This window comes from Lissotriton vulgaris, chromosome 7, assembly GCF_964263255.1.
Source record: "Lissotriton vulgaris chromosome 7, aLisVul1.2, whole genome shotgun sequence".
Classification (NCBI taxonomy): Eukaryota; Metazoa; Chordata; class Amphibia; order Caudata; family Salamandridae; genus Lissotriton; species Lissotriton vulgaris.
In genome coordinates this window covers 630,613,379-630,639,913 of record NC_141695.1, presented here as the reverse complement: position 1 = coordinate 630,639,913, position 26,535 = coordinate 630,613,379, and the positions used below count along the sequence as shown (strand labels likewise).

At 45.7% G+C, this 26,535-nt stretch overlaps 1 protein-coding gene across 5 annotated transcripts in view; it reads left to right on the top strand.

Annotated features, from left to right (window-relative positions):
* RAB37 (RAB37, member RAS oncogene family) overlaps positions 1 to 26,535 on the top strand; it is a 471,210-nt gene that overhangs the window by 356,997 nt on the left and 87,678 nt on the right. For all 5 annotated transcript variants that reach the window (XM_086930813.1, XM_086930815.1, XM_086930812.1 and 2 more), the window contains 3 exons: positions 231 to 297; positions 377 to 429; positions 20,626 to 20,691. In XM_086930813.1, the coding sequence (XP_086786939.1) occupies positions 231 to 297; positions 377 to 429; positions 20,626 to 20,691 (186 nt within the window). The remainder of the gene's footprint in view (positions 1 to 230; positions 298 to 376; positions 430 to 20,625; positions 20,692 to 26,535) is intronic.

Below are 26,535 nucleotides of genomic sequence, written 5' to 3'. Positions count from 1 at the left end.
GGATGGAGACTCGTGCTATTTAGCAAAAAGTGATGGTGTCTGGTATTTTGTGTTTCCTCCTTCTGAAATATCTAATTTCAATGCAAGTCAAAGTGCAAAAATGTTCCCCCTCTTTCTATTGTAAAATCTCCCTCCTGAGTGTTCACTAATGGTGGTGTTTCTCCTGTGTTCTGTCTCATTCTCTGACACTAGTTGTCTGCCCTCCCCTCTCTGTCACTCTCCCATTGCAGATTTGGGACACAGCTGGTCAAGAACGGTTTCGCAGTGTGACCCACGCTTACTACAGAGATGCAGAGGGTGAGTTCTAGCATGAATCCTTCTAAGCATAGAATCACTGATTCAGAAATCATTAACCCAATGCCTCTTCTTCTTCCAGCCCTGCTCCTCCTGTATGACATCACCAATCGAACTTCCTTCGACAACATTCGGGTGGGTACCAGCTAAGCTGATGTTGCGCTGCATCCCTATCCTGAGTGGTAGCTCCCTCTCCCTAAGCAAGGGACTCTAGCCGCTTGCTGTGCGAGAGGGCCCACACTCCTATGGTGAACAGTGACTCACCCCCCTCCCCACCATCCCTGAGGTATGTTCCCCATCATCCCTGAGGGATGTGACTCCTCCATAAGCAGCAGTTTCCTCCTAGATTCCTTCTCCCTGAATAGTTTCCTGTCCTAAGTGCAGGGCCGGTCCTAGCCATGGGCGGTATGGGCAGCTGCCCAGGGCCTCGCTCTCAGGGGGGCCCCGCCGCCGGCCCCGTAGTTGCGGGAATAATCATGGCATGGGGAAAAGCGATGCGCAGTGTGCACAGCACTCTCGTCGCGCTCGCGCAGGGGCCGGGCCGCAGCAGGCAGTAACTAAGGCAGAGAAGGAGCATAGGGAACTGAACACTGTCTGCGCAGTGCGCACGCACGCAAACCTGACCGTGACGCCTGCACGCACCCCACCACCTAACCTGGTGGTGCCTTAGTGGTGGTGACGTGACGCAGGCCTTGCTGACATGATGATGCGGGTGACAGTGGGTCCCAGGGCCATCAATCTGGTAGCGCGCGAAAGCGCTACCACTGACCGCCCTGGACATGATTTTATGGCCAGCCCCCGCTCAGTGTGACGCACTCAGCAGGCACACACGCCATGAGCAGTCAGTCACTACTCGGATGATCGGATCGGGCCGCTTGGGCAGGGCTGCAGGCAGGAGTCGGTCGTAGGGGCCCCGGCCTCTTCCTCGCTGAGACTGAGTTCTGTACGTTAAGGTAAGAGACCTGTTTCAATTATCGTATATATTTATTATACTTAAAATGTTTCAGACACCTATGGCCGGCGGCCAAGCCCCCACCAGGGTGTCACATTCTGCTGAGTCATGCTGGACCCCCTTATCTCCCCCCGGGGGGGGGGGCTCTCTAGCTCCCATCGTTCTGCCCGTTCTGACTTCTTCTTGCAAAAAAAATTATGTTTTTGTCATGTCCGCACGCCTGGCGTGCAATATACAACCTTTTAAGGAGACAAGTCTTTTGGTTGTAATAAAATCCCTGCGAGTTTAATAGATTAATGATTTAACAATTAGATTAAATAATATAATGTATTTCCACTTAATATACTTTTAAAATATTCCAACTTATTTTATCAGTGCAATTATTTATATTTCTGTTAATATTGCATCATTAAAGTTAATTCATGCAAAATCACTTCAACAACGCCACAGGATTAATAGTCAATGAATAGTATTAATGTGATGTCATGCCATAGGCAAATTAGGGGGGCCTCTCGCATTCCCCTTCTGCCCAGGGCCCCAGAAATCCTAGGACCGGCCCTGCCTAAGTGTGTCTATTTTCTCACAAACTGCCCAGTTGCACATCTTCATGCCTGAGAGGTTTGGGAAGAGAAGGAGGTGTTCATGTTTCCTGGCTCTGCGAAAAGGGTGTAAGGACCTTTTAGATACCTTCCTGGCATTGTCGATGATAAAGGTGTGGATGATGGGACATTCTTCTTCGTTTGGGGCGGGGTTTTGGAACAGGCCTGCTGGGATGTCCTCCATGTTCGACGTTAACAGGGAGCAGTGCATTGATTCATCACCCAGTGTTGCCTTGGTGGTCATTGTAAGTGGTTGCCCTCACTCTGATGCATAAGGGGCATGATGCACTGTGCCCTGACTTTGGGTGGGAGTTAGTGAGAGGTGTGCACTCTGTTCATAGATCTGTGGTAGTGGATGGGCTGCTACTCAGTCCCCTCTGCTGATCTTGCAAGCAGATGTGTTGCACTTTTCTCTGGCATCAGATGTATGGAGTTAAAAAAAACTACCTCCGATCCCTGGGATTATTGGTGACCTCATATATTGATCCTCAATCAGCAGTGTAGAGGGTGACACTCGGGTGAGTCTAAGGCTGGGATGCAGAAACCTCTTGGTTTGCACAAGCTGCTGCACTTTCATGCTCTTGAGAAAGTGGGACTTGATACAGTGTTTTATTGGAGCAAGGGAATGGGGGCATTTGCAATATATGGGCCTCTGGTGACATGAGGGACTGCTGCGATCTTCAGTCTGTCTCTGGCTATCCACGGGCTCTACTATCCTTTTATATTCGTGGACAAATCAAGGTTAACCTTGGTTCATCATTGGTCGACCATGAATACTGTAACTCTGCAGTCCCAAAGCTCTGCCACTCTCCTCAGACTGTGAGGTCGGGTCTTTTTAAGGTACACCAGGATGAGTTACCGCGCAAAGGTCTCCGAATAGCGATGAACCTATAAGCAACGGCTGTGCTGTTTGAGAGGGATCAAAGTATAAAAGATATACACCCTTGCGACTGAGTGGGAGCTGGTACGTGGGCCCATGGCTCCCACTAGTCACTCTTGATTCAATGTTAGATGTCCAGGGAGGTGATTGCTGACCTCGATTGCCCTGACAAATTTGCCGCCCATACATAAAGGCAATGAAACATGTTGGCCGTCCTTGAAGTGGTTTCAACATGCTGTGTTTTTAATGTTGAGCAAACTCGCACTTCAGATTAAAAGGGTATAATTATACATGTGAGTCTAGCTCAATTTTATCAGAGACACTTTGTCTGCTTTTTTCACGGGGTCTTTATTTTCAGTTTTTCTTTGACACCTTCTTTTTCACTGGACACACAATTTCTTTTCTATGTGAGAAAGTTACTGACGATGACAGAAACGTGGGCAAGCTGGTGAGAACCTGCCAGTAGCTCCTCTGGTATGTCGTTTGATGAGTGACTTGACAGACAATTTCTTTCCTCTTTTTGAAAATATTAGAGAGATGGGCACAGAGGACCAGGTCAGACTGTATAACTGAGCAGCAGAATTCGGGTGGAGATAAAAAAGTATCCCCCTATACCAGTCCTATGCAAAATATATGAGTGGTGCCCGAGACCACCAGATTTTGTGTGTTTGAACTTTCTAAGGTACAATCAGCACTCTCATATTTGCAGGCAGTGCGACTCTGTCGCTGTCAGCCTGTCGGTAGTAACTTCCACCTGCCAGGCTGTGGGTTCTCTTGGATTGAAGAGGCTTCTATTGTGAGACTTGGAATAACAACATTCCTGTTAATTAGGACTGTATGTTTCGCCCAGAAGTCAATATAACTAACTCCTAGCATCTCTACATCTCAGGGAGCCCTTTGTATCTGGTGCCCTGACTATCACGCTACTGCAGTGTGAAGCAGGCTCGCTTGTTAAGGTAGGCAGGCTAACTGCAGTCTTTGCTCAAATGTATGAAACCACCAATCAGAATTCGGCAAGCCCCCCGGGACAGTGATATTGTGTGAACCTTAGAGTGGCCACACCATTCAGGAACGTTCAATGGGTTAGCTCAGTTCTGTTTGTAAATGTAAATGTAGTGCTTTTATATAGCGCACAAATCCCCCCCGAAGGGGTCTCAAGGCACTGTGCACATACCGCTGTGGAACCCTTCCTGGCCTTTCCCTGTGAAGTGCCCACTCCTGGGCACCCCCAAGGTGAAACCAGCCACCCTAGCGCTGTTGGGGCCGTGGTGGAGATTAAGCAAGCTATTGCCCAGAGTTGCAGAGTGGGACCCATGATTAGAATGGGCACCGAGGCGAGAATTATCAGGTCCGGGGAAATTGTGCCCAAGACCCATCGAGGCGGGAATTGAACCCTGGTCCGAGCTAGACCTCTGCATCAGGGTCTGCCGCTCTAACCATTGAGCCACACTTCTCCACTGCTCACACCCCTCAACCCTCAAGCAAAGCTTAAGTCTTAAAGCTCCATTGCCCTTTTCTTTTAAGATCCAGTCTTTTCACAGGCCTACCCAGGGTCCCCTAGGCGCGTGCTGTTCACTAATGCAGTGTTGCAGCAATCAATACCTGCTAACCATATATGCTGCCGAGGGCTGGCTCAGAGATATGGGTTCAAGCTTATTTGTGAGCCTGAAAGGAACTTCATTGTTAGCCCAGGACGTGATTCCACTACATCGTCACTGGCATTGATTCAAGTGGGTCTTCATGTGTAAGAGAGGGGGGCACCTGTTTCGCAGTGTGCAAATAATACAGCAGGCTTTGGGAGAACGGATGTGCTAGAACAGCACACGGCTGAATGGATGCAAATGGGAGGTATTGGTGATGGGCTCCAAACAAGTGCAAAAAGAAGTGCCTTCATCCTCTTGCGTCTTCTTGCACCTCGATTCTTTAGGTCAGAGGTGGCAATTAAGATAGTGGTGTAATATATTTTGTTTTTTGGAGTGCTACCTAATGCGGAAGTCATCATGGAGTGCCCATTGGTTCTTTGACCACAGCAAGTTTGGCACATGGACTCATCCCTTTCCATCAGGGGAAGACCCCACAGTCCCAACTTTCAATGCAGGTCTGCATCCGGTCATAGGGCTTCACAGCGGCAGCCAATACAGTGGGATTTGTCACAGACACACTGAATCCTCACCAATGATGCGATGTGTACCAAAGTCTCGGCTGCAGCCTTCAAGATGGGAACATGTTATACCCCAATATTTTAAAGTGAAGAGCCTTCTTCTGCCTGATCACCCCAAAGTTTATTTTTGCCACCTTCCTTGGAAATGAAATCAGGGTAAACGTTTAAGTGCTCTGTATTTATTGTATTGAACTGTACCGAAGAAGGCATTAACATAGACTGTGTACATTTAGTAATGAATTAAAAAATAAATCAGTTGCTGAGATACGGGTCTAAAAGGTAGGGCTGTCATTCTTCCCTACACTCGACCCATAATGCATTTCAGGCCCGGGCAAAGAATGATCACTGGAACCAAAATCCAGCATGCTGTCCTAAGCAGTCAGATGTGGTATCTTGCTTATAAGAGTTTGCAAAAACCTAGTTCAGATCAAGTGTGGTATGATCAAGAAAAATGTTCGAGAGATGTGCCTAGCAGATATTTATGGTCCTTAAAGAGTCCAAATTTAAGGGTATTTTAAATAGCAAATAGAAAGACAGATAAGAGAGAGAGATACCTAGATGAATAGAAGGCTTATCAATATTCTCTAATACGTTAGACTATAGCCTAACCATTCAGATGTCTCGTATAAAAGTAAAAGTTCAGTCATTGCTATCAACCTTTTTTCTTTGAAAGCAAAAGGACATGGTTGGATTTCGTTCTTCAGTTCCACGTATATAATTCCTGTTATTTCATTGTTCTCAGCAAAGCAGAAAAAGTGTGCAGGGAAGTGGGACAAACATGAAGGTGAACCTAGAACAGCTCCAATATGAAACCATTGGGAGCACCACAATACTCACTGTTGTCACCAAATTTCTTTAAAGACTTTTCTCATGAAAAATATATTGAAAGCCTTGCCACAATCAAGACAGAGTGCAGTTAATGGTGCCACAGTAAATCTGTTAGTGGTCATTATGACTAAAAGAGCTGGTATGTTACAATATCCATACCGCAGTTCCTCAAACTCTGTCTGAGAATGAAAGAGGAAACTGGGAACTTACAGTTCCACAGTACAGATTCTCTCTTTAAAAAAAATCTGTAGTTACAGGAAAAGGGAAATGGCCTGTAACTAGCACAAATGGTGGTCATCTGAATTTGGCCAACTTCCATCGCCGGTCACAAAGGTAAAAAAACCTTGGTGTTATTCTTGACAGACAATTGTCCTTCGAAGGGCATGTTAATGCAATCACATCTGCTTCCTTTTCACTGTGAAACAATTAACTAAAATTTTCCCCTTCATACTGAATGATCTCCAAAAACCGGTAATTTCTGCATGGGTACTTTCAAAAATAGACTACGCAAATGATCTATTTGCGAACATTGGAGAAAAGTCTCAACAAGCTGCAGATCCTTCAAAACTCAGTTGCTCGCCTATTACTTGGCATACCTAAAAAAGAGTCAGTTTCAGCTGCCCTTCCCTTCTCCACTGGTTACCTATTCAGAAGTGCATACTTGTTAAAGCACTATGTATTGCATTCATTGGGAAGGTCCTCAATATTTTAGGTGTTGTTTTCGTTGGTACATCCTGCCAAGATCTCTTTGCATTGGCCAGGAAAACCATTTATTTCTAGGATCTTACCAACAGAGTCTGTTACTGCTAAATGTCCTATTTTATGACATCATGAGACATCGCGGTCTCAGCTGCCCCATCATCGTTAAAGAAACTCAACCCAAAAAAACCTCAACCTCACGTTCTGAAAAAAATTATAGTGTAAGTAGAAAACGCATAATAACCACTGAAAGCTTCACTAACGTGTCTATAAGACAAATCATTATTTTTGCCACTTTCCTGTTAGCTTGGAAGCAGCAACCTTTTTTGATATTTCTCCCCAATAGCCCAAAACTCCTGTTTAGTCCTCCTCAGAATACAACTTACCTTTTGTTCCATCAGATCAGTGTAAGCCTTCCAACCCTCCGTTTGTCTACCTAAATCATCAGTCCCTCTCTAATCTTGTAATTTCATTGCAAGGGATAGTTTTTCCAGTACAAGCTGCCTTCTGTGCTGATGCCGGAGTCAGTCACCGAATCTCCTCCCGCGTTGGCACCGGTGTCGGTGAAGGAATGTCTGATGTGGGTCCTGGAGTCAGGCTGGAAGTCTATATTGGAGTTGGTGTTGAACTTGTTTTGAGTCCAAGGGGTTCAGATGGCACCGAGGTTCGATCTGCCAGTGGGGAATCAACTGGGAGCCTCTGCAGATCTGTGCGGCCCAAATGCATGCCAGAGGAAGCCAGAAGAGTAGCAAAGATATGCTGCATGTCCTCCTTAAAGGCCTCAATTTGATGTGGCTTCACCGACGGCATTGTAAACTCACGGTGCATTGGCATCAACTGCAGAATTTGCCCAGAGAGATCATGATCAAAATGAATTCGCATCTTCACGCTCTTGTAACTTCTTTGATAGAGAGCGGCGGGATGGAGTCAAGCCCTGCTTCGCATTCTTATTCTCCTGCTTGTACTTTAGCCTACTGAAGGACTTCAACTGCAAAGGCTATTTCTCGTAAGAGCGGCTTTGGGAATGGGACTCACATAAGGCCCGCAACTTCTTGCTGTGTTTGGCAATGTACAGCGTTGCAGCCCTGCATCACCTTTGGATGCAGGAGGGTGCACTCCTCCCATGACTTGGAGTTGTGCCCTGAACCCAAGCATATTAGGATATGGAACTCTCTTCCACTGGCTCTTAGGAAGATCTCATCCCTGCTGGAATTTAGGAAACATCTTAAAACATGGCTTTTTAAGAACTAGTTTCCCTCTCACAGCCTGCGGACCGTAAGCACCTAGACACCTAAGGGTATTAGTGCTCTATATAAATTGTTATAACATAACATAACATAACACCTCATGCAGGTCCATGACAGATATTTGTTTTCTGCAATTATGGAATGATTTGAAGCCCATAGTTTTAGAAGGGTCTTCAAAAACCGATGAAAGTGGAAGTGGAGCTCTGGGTCCATATACAAAGATGTGGAAAGAAAAGAGTTGATGTTGGACCCAGGAAGTCGCTTATATGTAGCTCGCTCTATCACTTCTCAAATGAAGCCTATGCAGAGCTGCACGGTGCCACCTAGCGGCGTGCAGAGGCACTGTTATGAAACGTTTCTGTATCCAGCCCGGTGCCTGGAGAATATTATAAAGGTGAGGAATCTACGGTTAGATAGAGTAGCCACCAGAAAGAGTGTTACCAAAAGTAACTAACGTGTTCCTCTTGGGTCATAATTATCCTCGGAAAATATTTGCTGTAGTCATTATGACAGCCAGCCTGACTAAGAGACCCATCACATTGAAACTCCCTGATAAAATTAGTTAGTCATACACCAATAATGAGAGCTGATCCAAAATACCCTTAATTCTTGCTAGGCAAGTAGATGTAAAGCAATTAAATAAACACAGTTTTCTAGCAGCAGCTTCACATCATGTCTGTCTTCAGCATCCATAACAACGTCATGAACCAGTACTTTAAAATGTTTTCCATTACTACTTTCAGGGCTGCACCGTTACCTGCAAGATCCAGTGCTGACAGATCCTACCAGAAGGCACTCCACTGCTGTCTGTGCAGTGGGAGACTGACATTAGGAGACTAGTACATCTCCCAGACTTTCAAAGAAAAGAGCCCACCACCCACATTAGCTGTTGATATGCTTGTCTTTGCTTGGTCCGAGGGGTGAAGCTGATCTATACAGAAGTTGGTCTTACCAACCTTGGACTCCCACTGCCACAGCTGCCCAGTTACATGCATTTCCCAGTCCTGACCATTCCTACCAGAAAGGAATCCACTGTTGTATCCACACCACAAGACATTAGGAGGCAACTGCATCTCCCAGCCACCCACTGCATTGAACCCACCAGCTATGTATGCCAAGCATGGTCTTCGCTTGGGTTCAGAGGTTGGATCTCCTGTCACTAACTGCTTTTCCTACTTAATTTACCATTGGTATCACAACTCTTTTGCCCAGTTTAGGAATGCTTCACAGTTACTTTCGAACTTTCAACACAAAAAAATAATCTTATGTCATATACTGTCACTCACGTGGCCGCAAGAACCATGTCAGAGCTTTTTTAGTGTTTCTGACCTCCCACCATTTGTTTATCTTCTATTAACTATTTTAGGAGATTTGAATTCTTGTTTCAGAACCTCCAGTGAGCCAATGTTAGACCAACTAGTACAAGGTTTACAAGAGTTAAACGTTTCTACTACACTTAATGAGTACACCCATATCAAAATTCATGCGTTTGAAACTTACTTTTAGCAAAAGCATCCCAGTTCTACATTGGTTTCTAAAGTTTGGTATTGTCCTTTCTTTCTCTTCTCTGTTGATCATCCACCATGCCCTCTAAGGCACATCTGCTACTTTCTCAGTTCTGATCGAGGCAGACCAGTTTGTGATCTCTGATCTATTTAGTTCAACTTCTTAAGGAATTAGACAGCAAAAAACTCTTAGGCAAAGAATCCCTTGATCTTTATTTTTCAACTATGAGGGTAATTATGGCGTAGCACTAGCAGGCCACCTGGTGTAAACCTAAGGTCTTTCCTTCACTGACCCTTGGTTTCCACTGGACCTAAAACCAATGGTACATCAAAATCATTGGATGAAGACATAATGGTGGAAAATAAGCTCTGCAATTAAATTAGATTATCAATCCATTGTGAAAAAATATAAACGTTATCTCACCTGTCAAAAATATATTGGGATCATGAAATTAGCATGGTTTTAGCACAGTCCACTGCCTTTGTCTCTGCTGCCATTAACACTTTCAAGTTCATCCCTAGTTGCCATGACTTCCCAAGACCTTTGTAACAGTTTACATCTTTTTTTGCTGACAAAATAGAAACAATTCACAGTTCCATGGTCCAGGTGGAAAAAAAGCTGCCTTCTCTCAAGAGGATTTCTGATCAGTATCTAAATATGCAGTGTTCAATCTCAATTCCATCTTCTTTGAATTCCCTTTAACTTTACTGAGCAAACATAAACTTATTGGCTCCATAATGGACCCATTCTCCGCTTAGTTACTCATTGAATATTCCTCGTAGTTTTCTCCTCTCATCTCGCACCTAATCTGCCTCGATCCATAAAGCACTTCTTTCTGGCTTCTTAAAGACAGGGTTGAGAACTCTATAAACACTCTTTCAACTTCTGAGTTATCAAACGTTATCAAACGTTCAACCTGGCACACTAGATTAAGTGCATGAAAAAGCTACCTGTCTACAACTACTGACGATAACCATATCTTTTCTCCAGTCAGGATTCAGTCCTTGGCATGGGACTGAGACTGCTTTGCATGGTGTTCTGGGTCAACACGCTCCTGACTATTGATGGGAGTTCAACCATCTTGCTTGTTCTATCAGCCGTTTGGGTGGCTTTTAATATGATAGGGCATCATAACTTTGTCAGACCATTTCTCGCCATGGTAGGGGCCTCAGATGTCACAATATTTCAACGTTAGTGGCCATCCCACGAAATATAAGTATGTACCTGTAACCGTGCCTTGAATGCCCAATTGAAGGTGATATTAGTATCCTGACTTTGTTAGCCCTGTCTGCGCAGAGGCGCAGGTCTGCCCATGAAAACTAAAAAAGCCCAGAACATGTTCTATGACATGGAAGGGCGCACCTGGTGTGCCCTCATAACTGAAAAGGGACCATTGTCCATGCCCTGGCATCATTACATGAAGTGGTGAAGTGTTGTTGGCAGTGAACCATGTTTTGTGAATTCTTAGTCTTAACCAAAACTTTATTTCTGTGTCAAAGGAGAGAGTCATCAACTGACCTCCCTTGTGAAAAGTTCCCAAACATTCCGCTGACGTTCCTGTGAGTGTTGAGTGCTTGTGTGAGCAGTAAATGTATAGCACATGTGTATAAGTAACACTGAATTTTGGTAGCAATGGGATCCATTTTGGGTAGTCTTTGGTTTTGCATGGCATAAAACAGAGAGTCAATAAAACTTCCCTAAGCGGTTTAAGTGTATTGACTACATTCCTGTGGCTGGAGGATGGAAACCTAGACACTGAAGTGAGGGACAATGGAGTGAGGGCTACTTTCAGAAATTCATTAAGGTCATTGTAAGCAAAGAGCAACTGTTTCGTTCTTCCTTAGCACTGCAGTCTCCGTTGAAAGAGGTGAGGAGGTTTGTTGGTAGAGTATGTTCTTTTGACTGGCCTGGATTACTGATTCATGAAGGCTGGTGACATCCAGGGCCAGAGATCTCACACTTCATTGGGCCCTTGTTGTGAATACTCCTGCTTGGAGCTAGCCCCACTGCTACCTACAGTAATACCCATAACCTTGCTCAAAAGCTGTGTCTGAGCTGTAGCCAGAAAATTGAAAGAGAATAACCTCAAACTTGTCCTGAAACTGTTGACAGTGGACCTACAGTACTTGATGAACTGATGTATGTCTAGGGCTGGTGTCTGAATGGCAGCCATTCTCCCAGAGATAAGGAAACCACATCTAAAGTGTAGGTTATCAGAGTCTGCCTAGTGTCCAGAATTCTATCTGCTTGTTCAAAAAGAGAAAGAGAATGCCTGGCCGTACTGGAGAAGACACTTCGAGGAGTGAACCAGCTTGTTCCCAGCTTCAGGAACAGTTAAACACAAACTGACTGCCAGAGGGAGCAAAGCCAGGAGTCAGCCCAGGTTGTGAAAAGTCACCTGGTCTCCTGAGTGGTTTGCATAGTGAAGTTCACCAAAATATCTAACTTAAGAGCAACATCATATCATCTGCTATACCTTCTGTCGGCCAAGAGCCTGGTGCTGATTCCCAGCATTGGGTTTGCCAAGCAAGAGGATCCGTTGTCACCGCCGATGCAGACAGCCCTGATCTAGGCTGGAAGGCTGCAATCGCTGGAGAACAACGCCCTCTAGAGAGCCAGCCCAGAGGCTGCAACTGCTGAGCTCGAGCACCAGCGAGGCCGCAAATGCCATAGGCTAGTGACTGCAATGTGGCCTTTCACGCTGACCCCCATCCAGTGGCTGGTGTACCGAGGGTGTGCCTCCATTCTCCCACACCATCAAAGCTTTAGGAGCAAGTTTGCAGAACACACCCACCAACGCAATATGAACTGCATCTTCTCCAAGAAGGTGAAATTGCACCTACCTGTGAAAGACCGATAGACTGAACACTATAAGGCAAATGTGCCATAAAGACCTTTGACTTTGTCCACATGAACTTGAAGTGACATGACCTGCTCTACACCTTAGTCGATGGGGACATTCAAAGTGAACTCTAGCTGTGCCTAATCATTCCTATTCTTCACAGAGGATTGTTGACACTAGGAAAGCCCCCAGGCGTGAGAGAGGGCACTAGAAGGGGGTAACCTGTCAAAGGGGTCCATAGATTAGATTACAATCCTGTAACAGTATTCCTATTTGAATTGCTAAGTATTTAATGTTGCTGTCAGATTAAATTGCTGTCTTTTTACTATGATATGCACTGGGCTGGACACTACTTTATTATGTCTGTTCTTTGATCGTTGAGTTCGAATTTCTCGTCCTCACTACCCAAGAGTCCAGTGTGGGAGGGGAGTACTTGGCCTAGTTTGCATAACCACAGTAGGACAAGTCCGAGAACGTCAGTAGCAAATGACTGCATCCACCACAGCTGAGGGGTTTGCAGTAAAAATATTGAGGATAAAAATTGGATTAGTAAAAAGTAGTGTGCCAAAAATATGGACCACTGAAAAAATAGAATGAAAAAAGTTTTGTCCACAACCAAAAGTCAAAACATGCCTCATATGCAACGTGCGTGTACTTGGAGTAGGGGCAAAGGAGCATCCTCCTGATAACGTAGAGAGGAGCAGTTACACTGAGGTGAAGAAGGGGCCAGGGGACCAGTAACACTTTTGTTAGGATTCAGGGATGGGTAGCATTAAGGGGTAATAAGGGGTTGGAAGGTTTAAGACATTGGTAGTGTAAGGGATAGGGGCTTTTAGGGATCAGAGAAGCATAGCGTTAAGGGGTAGTGAACATTATTTAGGGTTCATGGAAGACACACTTTAAGGAGTGGTTGAGGTTTTATAGAGTTCAGGCATCAGTAGCATAAAAGGGTGGAAGAAAGGATGCTTTCGACTCACGAAGGGTGTAGTATTAAGGATAGTACAGAATTTTAGGACTTAGGAAGGGGTATTATTAAGGAATAGTTTGGAGATTTTAAAGGTCAAAGATGAGTAGCGTAAAATAGTAGTGAGAGGTTTATAGGGTTCAGAAAAGGGTAGCGTTACGGGGTAGTATGAGGTTTTTAGGTTTGAAGGAATGGTAGTATTAAGTAGGCCTGGGAGTAATTTAATTACGATGTTACGGTGATCTTTGACGTAGATTACATGATTATGTCCGCTTGTGTAATAAAGAGTAATTTGGGGGGAAAATAAGCACAGAAACAATTTAGGAAGTGAGAGCATCTGCTCGTGCTGCTGTTGGTGTTGTTTTGCATTCAGCAATATACTATTATCGAAAAATGCATAGATCCATTATGGATGCAAGGGGCATTTTGCACTAAGAAAATAACGCTAAATGCCAGAAGTAAGTTGGGGGAGCATTTTGCTATTGCTCGTATTATGTTGCATTTAGTGCTCTTTTGTAGTGCAGAATGCATCCTTGCATCCATTTTGGATGCAAGGGGGCGTTTTGGCGCTAAGAAAATAGCTCTAAAAGGCAATTTACTCTTCTGTTGTAATTATGCAGAATATCGCACAATTCTGCAGTAATTCCGTATGACTACAACAGCAAATTACTCAAGTTATGCCCACCCCTAGTATTAAGGGATATCAAGGTGCTTTTAGGGTCCAGTAAAGTAAGGGGTTGCAGGACTCTGGTAATGGTAGCATTAAGAGATAATAAGGGTTTTTAGGGTTCAGGGATGAGTGTGCAAATAGGTAGGAAGCGGTTTTTAGGGTTCTGTGAAACGTAGTGTTAAGGAGTTGTAAGGGGTTGTAAGATTCGGGAAATGATAGTGTTAAGGGGGACAAATCGTTTTTTAGGGTATAGTTACACAAATTAAAGAATGCATGTAATACATAAGAATTTTTAAATTGTCATAGGTAATAATGGAGGGCACACCCTTATTACTTCAACAATTTCAACTTGACGTCAATACAGGTGACGGTTCTGGGCCAGTAGGGCCTGTCTGTCCTGTGGCCCCTGCAATGAGGTCTTTCACACAGCAAGGTGGTTCCTCTCCTTGGAGCCTCACTCCCAGCGGGTCAAACAGAGTCTCCTTGCATCGAACCATTTTGATGTTATCATCCACTCTCCATCTAAAAAATGCAAGTTCAATCCTCCTGTACAAGAGGGTCCAAAACCTCCAGGAGGCCTTCCAGAACTGTCCTGGCTCTGCTTCACCCTCCCCCATCCCCTTCCTTGCCTGAATTTGTGAGAATATTCATCACCCCTCCTTCAGATTAAAGACACATGGGGAGTTTTCTCTTTTTCTTTAGGCCCTGGAGTTCTGTTGGCTGAGGCTGCACACCCTGATTCGGGAACCTGCTGTACCATCTTACTATTCAGAAAAGGGGGTGGTGATGAACAGAGTGTCTGAATTAAGCAGACCACTCTTACCCAGTCCAAAGATCAGGGCTTGATCCATCACCGTTATTTATCTCACTGCCCCATCCCAGCTCAGAACCTGGCTATATGCAAATCAGTCTGTCCCTGGCCCAGTGCATCATGGGAACAGGGCAGACTAAACTACCAAGCCAATTCTTCACCAGAAAGGAGACAAGCTACCGGGGACCGGTTTCTGGCATTTCAGCCGTCTTCGGCCCGGCTTGCTTGAATCCTGATGGAGCAGTGAGAAAGGGACTCATGTCTGAGTATACCCTGCCACACCTATAGTGGCCAAAAACGATTCAGAAAAGGGGGTGGTGATGAACAGAGTGTCTGAATTAAGCAGACCACTCTTACCCAGTCCAAAGATCAGGGCTTGATCCATCACCGTTATTTATCTCACTGCCCCATCCCAGCTCAGAACCTGGCTATATGCAAATCAGTCTGTCCCTGGCCCAGTGCATCATGGGAACAGGGCAGACTAAACTACCAAGCCAATTCTTCACCAGAAAGGAGACAAGCTACCGGGGACCGGTTTCTGGCATTTCAGCCGTCTTCGGCCCGGCTTGCTTGAATCCTGATGGAGCAGTGAGAAAGGGACTCATGTCTGAGTATACCCTGCCACACCTATAGTGGCCAAAAACGATTCAGAAAAGGGGGTGGTGATGAACAGAGTGTCTGAATTAAGCAGACCACTCTTACCCAGTCCAAAGATCAGGGCTTGATCCATCACCGTTATTTATCTCACTGCCCCATCCCAGCTCAGAACCTGGCTATATGCAAATCAGTCTGTCCCTGGCCCAGTGCATCATGGGAACAGGGCAGACTAAACTACCAAGCCAATTCTTCACCAGAAAGGAGACAAGCTACCGGGGACCGGTTTCTGGCATTTCTCAGATGTGAGACCCTTGCTCATTGCACCATCAGGATTCAAGCAAACCGGGCCGAAGACGGCTGTAATGCCAGAAACCGGTCCCCGGGAGTTTGTTTCCTTCCCAGTGTAAGAATTGGCTTTTGTAGTTTGGTTTGCCCTGTTCCCATCATGCACTGGGACAGGAACAGACTAATTTGCATACAGCCAGGTTCTGAAACTGGGATGGTGCAGTGAGCTAAAAAACGGTGTTGGATCTAGCCCTGATCTCTTGACTGGGTGAGAGCTTTCTGCTTAATTCAGAGACTCTGTCCCTCACCACCCCTTGTTGTAAATATTTTTGTCCACCCTAAGCGTGGAAGGGTTTTCTCAGATGTGAGACCCTTGCTCATTGCACCATCAGGATTCAAGCAAACCGGGCCGAAGACGGCTGTAATGCCAGAAACCGGTCCCCGGGAGCTTGTTTCCTTCCCAGTGTAAGAATTGGCTTTTGTAGTTTGGTTTGCCCTGTTCCCATCATGCACTGGGACAGGAACAGACTAATTTGCATACAGCCAGGTTCTGAAACTGGGATGGTGCAGTGAGCTAAAAAACGGTGTTGGATCTAGCCCTGATCTCTTGACTGGGTGAGAGCTTTCTGCTTAATTCAGAGACTCTGTCCCTCACCACCCCTTGTTGTAAATATTTTAGTACCATCTTACTAGGCCATGGATTTAATGAGATCTCCTGACTTAAATTCTACATTGGCCCTTGACTCTAAAACCCTGCTCTCCAGATGCTCATGGGTCAATTGAGCAAGTGAGTGCATCAAACCCCATAAGTGGCCTGCCCAGCATCAAACAGCTCTTCATGAGATATGGCCTTTGTCAGCAATTATTGACTCTTGACCTGTGTTCTTGGGCACCCTAAGCCATTACTTTTTAGTGGATGGGACTCCCAGTTCTCTCGCCCTTCCCACTGCTTGCACCCAGGGCCGATGAGCATCTAGAACATAGGGCAGGTGTATCATACCACACTGGGTACATCGTAGCTTTTTGTTTGGCAGCATAGTTCCATAGACTGTGCACTGTAAAGAAATCCACAGTAATAGGACTGACACCACACGTTTTCCAAGGACACCCGAGAACTCTCAAATCTAGCCTGCCCACCAGTCGAAATACCATGGTCTATAGATACCTGTATTATCTGAAATGGAATGACCTCCTGCCTGTGCACTATACTGTACTTATACCTAAGCCTGAAAGGGTGCTAGGCCCTTATATGCCTTTTTGTGATGATAATTGTTGAAATGCCCAATGTTTATTTTATTTAAATAAAGAACTTATATCTGTAATTTGCCCTTGAGTTTACGCTGTGTGATGAGCATAGTGCCATAATATGTATTGAACTTTCTTATTTAGTGGTTTTATATAGTGAAAGCCTTGCACCTTTGAGTGTTAGGGCACTGTATATAATGCAAACACAGATCATAGCTCAGAAAATAGCTCAAAGGGCGAGGAGTTTCACCAGGGTGACCACCCTTTTCCAAGTCATTACAAACACTGTCTGCAGTCCCAAACGATTCACCCCCACATCATTGATTTCAGGTGTGGTAGTCTAATTGAGGCAAAGCAAGACTACAAGACCCAGAATGCTTTAGGCTATCACACAAAAGTCTAAGACTGGTAATAGTGTCCATAATGACCTGGAAGGAGATGGTCGCCATTATGATCAATGTTACACATGAATCCCCACAACAAATGGACCTAGAGAGAGCCCTCAGACAGAATGAGGGTTCTGGACTCTGGTTCCCGGACAGTCTTCTGTGCTCAGACTTTGGTTGGGGTGACTCTGTGGTTCCATTCATGATTCTCTGTTGTTTGAATGTAGGTTCTGGTCACACTCTGGTGTCCTGAATTTCTCCGATGCTCTAACTGTGCATTGCCTGGCATTCTGCCCTGGGGCTCTCCTGTTCTTTGATTGTGTGGTCTGGTGGCCCCTGCCTGTGGTTCTTACTTGTTAGACTTTGCATTCTCGGGTATTCTCAGCTTTGAGACTCGCCTATTCTCACACTGTGGGCTCTAATAACACTCTGGCTGTGATAATTCTCTGACATTTTCGGACTGGGGGTTTTCAATGTGTCTGCCTTCATGCTCTCTTCCTAGTTAGTCACTGGCTCTAGGTTACTCCATGGCAGTATTGAAGGTGTCATATCTTCACAAGATTGATGCCGGTTGCCCTCTCTAAGTACATGGTTACTCTCCTTAGCCTAAGGTTGACTCATTTTGGTTGCTCTCATACACTAAGAAGGGTTTCTCTGTTACTCTTGTATAATCACACAGTTGGTTCTTGTCTGCTTCTTGATTATCAGGTGTTTTGTTTTTTGTATTTCTTTATGTCCCATGGTTCTCAGTTGCTTTCTGCCCTTCAAGACTGCTGTTTTTGGGTGTTTCTCTGTTCACAGACTGAGAGACACGTCACTTTTTGTGGAGTTTGTCTGCCATTCTCATTCTCTTCGACTATGGGTTCCTGATCATCATTGTTACCCCACGCGCCCACCCTAGACTGCGAGTTTTCATAATCTTTCTATCTGAAGACCATCAGTTTTCAGTCACTCATCTTTCCAAAGAATTAGCTCCCCAGCCCACAGACCGTAAGCCTTTGCTGTTATCCAAATCCCACATTGAGGGGTCTCACTTGCTCTTGCATCCCATAACTGTAGATTCTTGGTTATGGATTTTCAGTAGTGTACATATCCTCAGACCTTCTGCTATGAACTCTTTCTGTGAGTTCTCGTGCAGTCTCCTTGTTTCTAAACGGTGGTTCTTAGTCCATTTCTTACAAACATACTCTGGGCTCTTGATTGCTGTAATATCAGCAAATAGTAATGTCTGCCATTCACATGCACATATCTGCCACTTTAAGCCTTTTTCAGTCCCAGGTGCTGAGTCTTTGGCTACTCACCAACTACCAGGCTGCAGTTTCTCTTGCTCCCTAGCCCTAAAATGTGGGTGCTTAATGGCTGTCTTACTCATAGCATGCAGGTTCTCAGCCAGTCTCTCAACCTCAAACTGTGGCCTCTTGGCTCCTTAGTCCTTCTCTTATCCCTATCGCACAGGTTCTCTTTTGCTCCCATGTCTGTGGCCTCTTGGTCACTCTACCATCCTCAGGCGGTGGCCTTTTATGCCCAGATTTCTGCCAATTGGATTCATTAAAAGTCGTCGCAATTAGCACATCGAATTTTATCGAATTCAATGGTATTTTGCAAATCAACCTATGTACTGTTTGGTCTGTTTGCAAAGTACTGAATTGTAGTGGGCGGCACTTCGACCTACATAATAAATATAATGAGTTACGTTGCTAGTAGCTCTATGATTCCCTCCCTGCCATCATAGGGATATTCATTATAACTAATGGGGTAAGCTAAAAAGAGTCCTTGGACCTGGGTGTCGTATATTGCAAAAAACAATGGTCCTGGACCAATAATTCAGAAAATATTAATTAGACGCAATCCTAATTTCACACCATTAAGAGCTCACAATACTCAGCTCACAAGACGTATATAAATCGTCAACTTTATCAAGAGAACATGATGTGCAGGACAAGAATTATTTTACAAAAGTTTATTTGATGCAAGACAAAGTATTAACCAATTTTTTCTGCGTCCAATATGCATGTGACATTGATGATTTAATGTTATTGTTTCCCAAGTTTTATTTCTTTCAATGCGTGTATTTTATGCAATGATTTTTATAACTAAGCATATAATAAAATGTACGTACTTACTTAACATTCACAAAGAGGAAGGGATCCCTCGCAGAGTCCTTCCCATTTGCACCTCCTTTGAGGTGTAGGGAAATATTAATGTTTTGCAACGGGATTTTGGTTGCAAACCATCAATACATTCCATAAGGAATCAGTATTTGAAAGGGATGCTCTAAGCATGCCTTTTCCAAATCGAGGTGCTGTATGGGTTCATAAACCCATTTAGCGATTCAGTAACATGTCACTGCTCGCTAAGTGGGTTTAGTACATTCGAAAAATATATTTACTGGTTGCAAACCCTGCAATCTAACACAAGTTCCCTTCCTCAAACTCTTTTTCTTGGTTGGTGTCTGTTCCCCATGCTGTGGTTTCCAATAGGTCTCCTAAGCTCAAACACAAATTGTGACTTCAGGTTCTCGGTCACTGCCCTGTTCTCAGACTGCGGGTTCTTAGTCACTGTCCTTTGCACAGTCACTGCCTTGTGCTCAGGATGTGGGTTCTCAGTCACTACCCTGTGCTCAGACTGCAGGTTCCTAGTCACTGTCCTATGCTCAGACTGCGGGCTCTCAGTCACCACCCTGGGATCAGACTGCGGGTTCTCAGTCACTGTCCTTTACTGATATTACGGGTTGTCAGTCACTGTCCTCTGCTCGGAGTGTGGGTTCTCAGTCACCGCCCTGTGCTCAGACTGCAGGTTCTCAGTCAGTGTGCTGAACTAAGCCTGCAGGTTCTCAGTTACTGCCCTGTGCTCAGTCTGAAGGGTTCTCAATCACTGCCCTGTTCTCATACTGCGGGTTCTCAGTCACCGCCCTGTGCTCAGACAGCAAGTTCTCAGTCACTGCCCGTGCTCAGACTGCAGTTTTCTCAGTCACTGCCCTGTTCTCAGACTTTGGGCTCTCAGTCACTGCCCTGTGCTCAGACTGCGGGTTCTCAGTCACTTCTCTGTGATCATAGTGCGGGTTCTCAGTCACTCTCCTATTCCCAGAATATGGGTTCTTGGTTGTGACACATTCCCAAGGGTGTTTGTTTTCGGCCGCTCTCCTATTTCCAGCAAGTGAGTTCCAGGTCGCTGCCCTATCCCCAGAGAGTGGGTTCCAGGGGGCGGCCCTATCCCCAGAGAGTGGGTTCCAGGTCGCTGCCCTATCCCTGTAGCGTAAGTTCCAGGCAGGGGCGGCTCTAGGCTCATGGCGTCCCTGGGCAGGGAGCGTAGGTAGGGGGCTCCGGAAGAGGGGGTCCGGGTGGGGCGGAGCGCGGAGGCCAGTGAAGAGGGGGGTCAGGGTGTTTGGAAGTGGAACAGAGCCAGAGGCCGCCAAATCCCTGCCAGGGGCCGCCTCGCAAATATGTATCCATCCTCAGAGGATTATTATATTAAGGATATATATTGGCGTGGCGTCCCCTGGGGTTTGGTGGCCCTGTGCAGGTGCACAGCTTGCACATGCCTAAGGCCGCCCGTCCCTGCCCTATTTTCAGAGAGTGGGTTCTAAGTTGTTGTTGTACCCGTCTTGCACTCCAGGCTGCACTTGGTTGGCTCGCCTTCACCACACTCTTCTCTTTCAGGCCTGGCTCACAGAGATCGGCGAGTACGCGCAGAAGGATGTGGTTATTATGCTGCTGGGCAATAAGGTATGTGCCTCCCCGCTTGCAACATGTTCCGTTTTTTCTGCCTCGTTAGTTGTCAGACACGCGCTTCCTGTTTTTAATCGTTGTCGTTATTTCTCTGTTGAATGCAACAAGGTCACTGCCCCCCCTGTGGCCTCCACCCCACGATCACCCAGAAGATAGTGTTGTCCTCACTTCCGGCCCAGACCGGTTTCTGCATTCTGTGCTCTTTCAGCAGCTGACAGACCAATGCTTTGTGATGAAACTTAAGGGGTGTCTGTCATTGGCCTGCAGAGAAGCTGGTGTGCCTTACTATGGCGCCTCAAAGCTACAAAAAGCTTAGAATCAACAGTGGCATCTCTATAAGTGAAATTTCAGGGAGGCAGACATTAGGCAACAGGTAAACCAGCTGGTGTCACGTACAAAAATGATGTTTGCTTAAAATGTTTAAATCAGATTTTGTATGTGTGTATATAGATACATTACCTACTGGCGATAGCCAGTAGGTAATTGTAGTTAGGACCACATTTTCCATAGGAAAAGCCATTTTGTTTTGCCAATAACTTTGGCGTCCCTTGACGAATCTCCACAATATTTTCCCCAAACTTCCCCTTTTTGGTTTAGGCGTTGCGTTGAAAGTGATCCACCAATCGTAGGCTGAAGTAAAGGGCGGGAGGGGTCCAAAAATGCATTTTAACCCATGTTGAGTCTACAGGGATTTTTCATTTTTTGAACACGACTACAGCCCAAACTGCTGAGCGGAATTACACCATATTTTACAGAAAGCTAGATGTTATTCCAGAAAGGGTGCTTTTTGTGATTTGGTATAACCTCCAGAGGGCTAACATAAATAGTAATGCGTGGGGGGAGGATCGCACGCACCCCCAGGAACTACCACCTCACTGGGGCACAAATACAATCATGAAGGGGACCCGTGGTGGACCCCCCACCACAGGGACCACTAGATCCCTATGGCAAATTTCAGTAAAGGTGGGAGGCCACACTGCCTACCTCCGGGAGCCCTACGTGGCCCTGGGGACCACCAGCCCCCAGGGCCGGCTCCAGCAATATCCCTGGCTACCCACCCCCGAGACATTGCAGTTTGCTATGGCATGGCAGGAGCACTGCCCCTGCCACACCATAGCAAATAGTGTGCTCCGCTTTGATCAAGCAAGAGCATTTTGGTCTCGCTTGCTCAAAGTTGAGCACTTTGCATTACACACATGGAGCTGCTTTGTCAGCAGCTCCCTGCGTGTTTAAGCAATTCCTGCTCCTGCAGGAGGCGGGGAGTTGGCAGGGACTGCAGGTCCTTCAGACTCCCCCCGCGGCCAACAACATAGTAGCCTGGCCCTGGGGGATGGGATCCCCGGGGCTAAAATTGGCCTGGGGAGAGGTGGGGGGGTCGCACGGCCTCCCTTCCCTTTAAAAAAATAATATATAAAGGCCTGGCCTAGGGGAATGGGGTCCCTGTGGCCGAAATTGGCCTGGTAGGGGGTAATTTTTATTTAAAAAATATATATATATTTTTTAAAGGGCACTCCCCAGTGGATGGGGTCCCGAGGCCAAAAGTGGCCCGGGAGGGTGGCCGCTCGACCCCCCCACCCCACCCATTCACCCCCCCCTTTGAATTATAAAAAAAATATTAAAAGAATGGGCCCTGGGTGATGGTATCCCTGGGTTCAAAATCGATCCTGTAGGGGAGGGGGCGCATTTCCCCTTTCCCATTTTTTTAATATTAAGAACATTTTAAAAGGGTCAGGCCCCAGGTATGGGGTCCCTTGGTCTCAAATGGTCCTTGAAAGGGGGGCAACATGACCGTGCTAAACTAGAAAAAAAGCTGGCAACTTGCTGGAGGCCCGCCCCCTTTCGCCACTACTCTGCAAAAGCACCTGCTGGTGCTCTTCTAGTTGGGGAGTGATGTCCCCTTGCCTTCTGAGGATCCTTAGGGGCCAACAAGACCTTCTGTTCCCTCCAGCAGGGCCCATGCAGTGGGAGTGCTGAGAGGTGGTCAGAACCCATGCCCCCTTTCTCCACCACTCTACAAACGCGCCTCTAAGTGCCCTGCTGGTGGGGGATGAGCTCCCCTCTTCTCCTGACGGCCTCATGACTAAAGTGGACTTCTTCCCCCAGCTAGTAGTGTGCCAGGAGGCATGTTTGCAGAGTAGTGGAGAAAGGGGGCATTGCCTCTATCAACCTCTCAGCAATCTACCTGTGTGGGTCTTACTGGAGGTAGAAAGAGAGCTAGTTGGCCCCCAAAGACCCTCAAGATCCAAGGGGACTCCATCCCCCAACTAGTAGTCCGTCAGAGGCACATTTGCAGAGTGGTGGAGAAAGTAGGCGTGAACACTGAAAACCTCTGAGGAAACCCACTGTGTGGGATTTGCTGGAGGTAACAGAAGGGGTAGTTGGCCCTCAAGGACCCTCAATAGCCAAGGGGATTTCATCACCCTACTAGTAGTGCACCATGAGGCACCTTTACAGAGTGGTAGTGAAAGAGGGCATGGCCTCCTATCAGGTCTCACCAATCCTGCAGTGTGTAGAACTTACTGGAGATAACAGGAGGGGTAGTTGGAAACCAAGGACGTCTTTGGGGGGCCAACTCCCCCTCCTGTTATCTCCAATAAGTCCCATACAGCGGGATTGCTAAGAAGTCTTCGGAGGCCACGCTCCTTTTCTCCGCCACTCTGCAAATGGGCGCGTAGTGCACAACTCTGCAAATGGGGCTCGTGGTGCATTACTGATTCGGGGTTGGGGGATCAGACCAATGGATAACAAGGCCTGACTTAGAGCCCCTCTTGATAAGTATACATAAAAAAATTTTATTACCAAAAGTAAAAGGTGTCGCTAGCATCAAACCTAAAACGTAATATGAACATCTCCTATATGGGACTATCAGTGGCGAGCTAGGGGTGCAGTGACGCACGCAGCATCTGCTACGTCACTTCAGTACTGTGTAAACCCGAGGGGGAACTGCACGCCTAAGACAACTTACCTCACACAGTGACGCGAAACCGCACTAGTAGGCTGAGAAGTTCTTGTTCTTCATGTTTAAATCTTTTGCACAGTTCTCTAATTGATGGACTTAACTAATGTACAGTCTATTTGAATTTACACGTAATCCTTAGACAACTTTGATGTAATGGGATATTAATGTATCACATGTATCAGCGTGACAATATGATTGTAATTATCATTTGTCTTGTATCATACCTGTTCATCACTTGTAAAGTTAAGCAAATGTTAAGTATGTAATGTATATGAGAACGCAGCTAAATCTAAAAATAAATGAACAGAGGTTTAAACAAAAAGAGAAACAAAACTGCAAGTTACATAATGCATGAGTTGAGCTATGGGAACTTGAGTGCCCTAAGATAGTATAAAAGACATTGATAAGAAGCAAAATACTCAACTCTGAAACAACAGCCATTCTTACATCTATCCTGTCTTCTGTGTGTTTAAGTTGTGTCCCTGGACATTAACATTGCCATGATAATGTCAGGTGATTGACTGAATTACCGAGGTCAGAGGGGATCTGCTGCTGATTTAGTCTATTCTCCATGCATGTGATGAAATTTCTCCACGCGGGATGGTAAACTTGTTTGTAAAACTTTGGAGCTCTTGGCACAGTTTGTACTGCTTCTTTTTGTGCCCTTTGCAATCGGGTGAAGTTTGGGATTGTGTACACCAGTTCCCATCTTTATTAGTTCAGTGATGAGATGCCTGTTGTCACCATATGTGGAGAGCATCATTGAAGGTGCTTGGTGACACAGTACATCCTTCCACAAAATGGAATTAAGGCTCTCGAGTTACGAATTTTTTATAGTGGTTGCAAATGTTTGCAAACCAACCTATGAATTAATATGTAAGTTCACAAAATTCTGAATCGTAGTGGGTCACAATTCGACCTACCTCGTTAATATGCATGAAGCTGGTTGAAAATAGCGATTCACTAGGATTGGTTAGAGCCGTAATACTCAAAGTTCGGCCCAGGGGCCGCATGTGGCCCTCCTGACCTATACCTGAGGTTCCTTGATCACCAGCAGCACTGGGCTGCTGTTCACTCGATTCAGGACTAACATTAAAAAAATGCGAAATATACAGGCCAGCCTTTATTTAAAGGTTAATTGAAGTATAGAAAGGAAGTGACTAGGTTTTCCAGCTCCTCTTAACTTTAGGAACACCTTTACTTTCAAAGCCATCTTGAACCCTCCCCACAATCGTCACCCTGCTGGCATCGTTGCGGCCCTCGTCACACAACAGACCATACTTTTTGGCCCTTGGGCAAATGTTTGCAAGAACCCCTGGCCTAGAGTTGCAGACATGGTGGCCTGCTGGGGTCAGCAGACCACCATGTCTGTGATTGCTGTAAATTAAGCAATCTTTTTTTTAAATTGACAAGCAGAGGATCAGTCACTCTGTAAGAGGAAACTAAATCAAGATAAACAAGAAGAGCCCTTCCGTCGTCCAATCTCTTCCTCTGATTTAGGAAGGAGAAAACCTCAATGTTTTCTCTTTCCTAAATCAGCTCTAGCCACCATGACCTCACCGAAATTTCGAACATGTCTGCAGCTTCATGGTGCTACTGACAATCCTCAATGGCGTGAAAGTGTATCGAACAGGGTTCACGCTGAATGGGAAAAGAATTCCTCCAGTAAAAATGAAAGGCGTGTCCCCCACTTCCTGAAAAACAAGTTGACTTGGTTACTATTTAACAGCGAGAAGGCGGCCACCTTTTTTTCGGAGAGAACACGTGGCATCATCGAACAAGAGATCAGATCGAAGATATTTTTGTATCATTTCCCTTTAAAAAAAAAAGCTCTACACCTCACCGTCAGCGTTTGGCGGCACGAACACAGCAAGAGAAACATGCTCTTTTTTGTTTTCCTCCCATACAGTGAGACTGTTGAAACCATGCTTTGTCACTACCAGACCCAAATTAGATTGTTGCAAGGCAGGGGGGAAATGCTTTGAAACCCTGAAGCCAGAGGCACCAGGGAAGCTAACAATGCTGGGAAATAAAACAATACACCGTGCAGTCGTGTTTACATTGGCAAGATCAGGGCTCGGACCGTGATTGAGTTCCACACACAGCAAGCCATTATCCCACACGTGCCTCACTCTCTCGCTCGTAAAATATTAAAAATTATGTGTTTTTTTAAAATTAACTAACCCAAAATAACTAAACTGCAGGATGATGCATACAATACACAGGCTGATCTCGCGAGCAAAGTTTACTAAGGCGTTGTCTCGCTGTCCATTTGAATGCAGTGATACGGACAGACCCGGCGTAATAGCATCCCACTCAAAGTCGTGGTCTACAGGCACGGTCAGGTTTTTGGCGCACATAGCCTTCGCTGCAGCGCACAGAGACATTACTCTGCCGCACACAGAGGAAAATAATTAGAGGGAACATTGGCGTTCACCTCCTTTTTGTTATAGTTATTTATTACCTAGATATGTTCTATGCCTCGCGCTCAGCTCCTGGTCCACCTCAGCTGTGAGATTCTAGATTGCTGGCAGTGGATGTTGAAGCTGGACGATGGATAGAGGGTCTTCTTTTTCCCGCTGTACCGTTGTTTCTTATTTGGAATATAGCTATTATTTCCATCACTCTTGTGCGGATCCATTTTTCACTCTTCTTGTTTATCTTTATGTAATTTCCTCTTACGGAGGAAACTCTTTAAGGTGGTGACAACCAATATCCTTTCAAAATGCCCTGAAGATGTGGAACTTTTCCACAAATATGTATCTCCCGGACAAATGGACAGTTATTGATCCTCTGTTTCTCAATTTTAGATCAGCAAAAAGAAGACAAAAATAGATATTCTCCCATAGTAGGTGGTGAGACCCTGGTGGCTTTGGCTAATG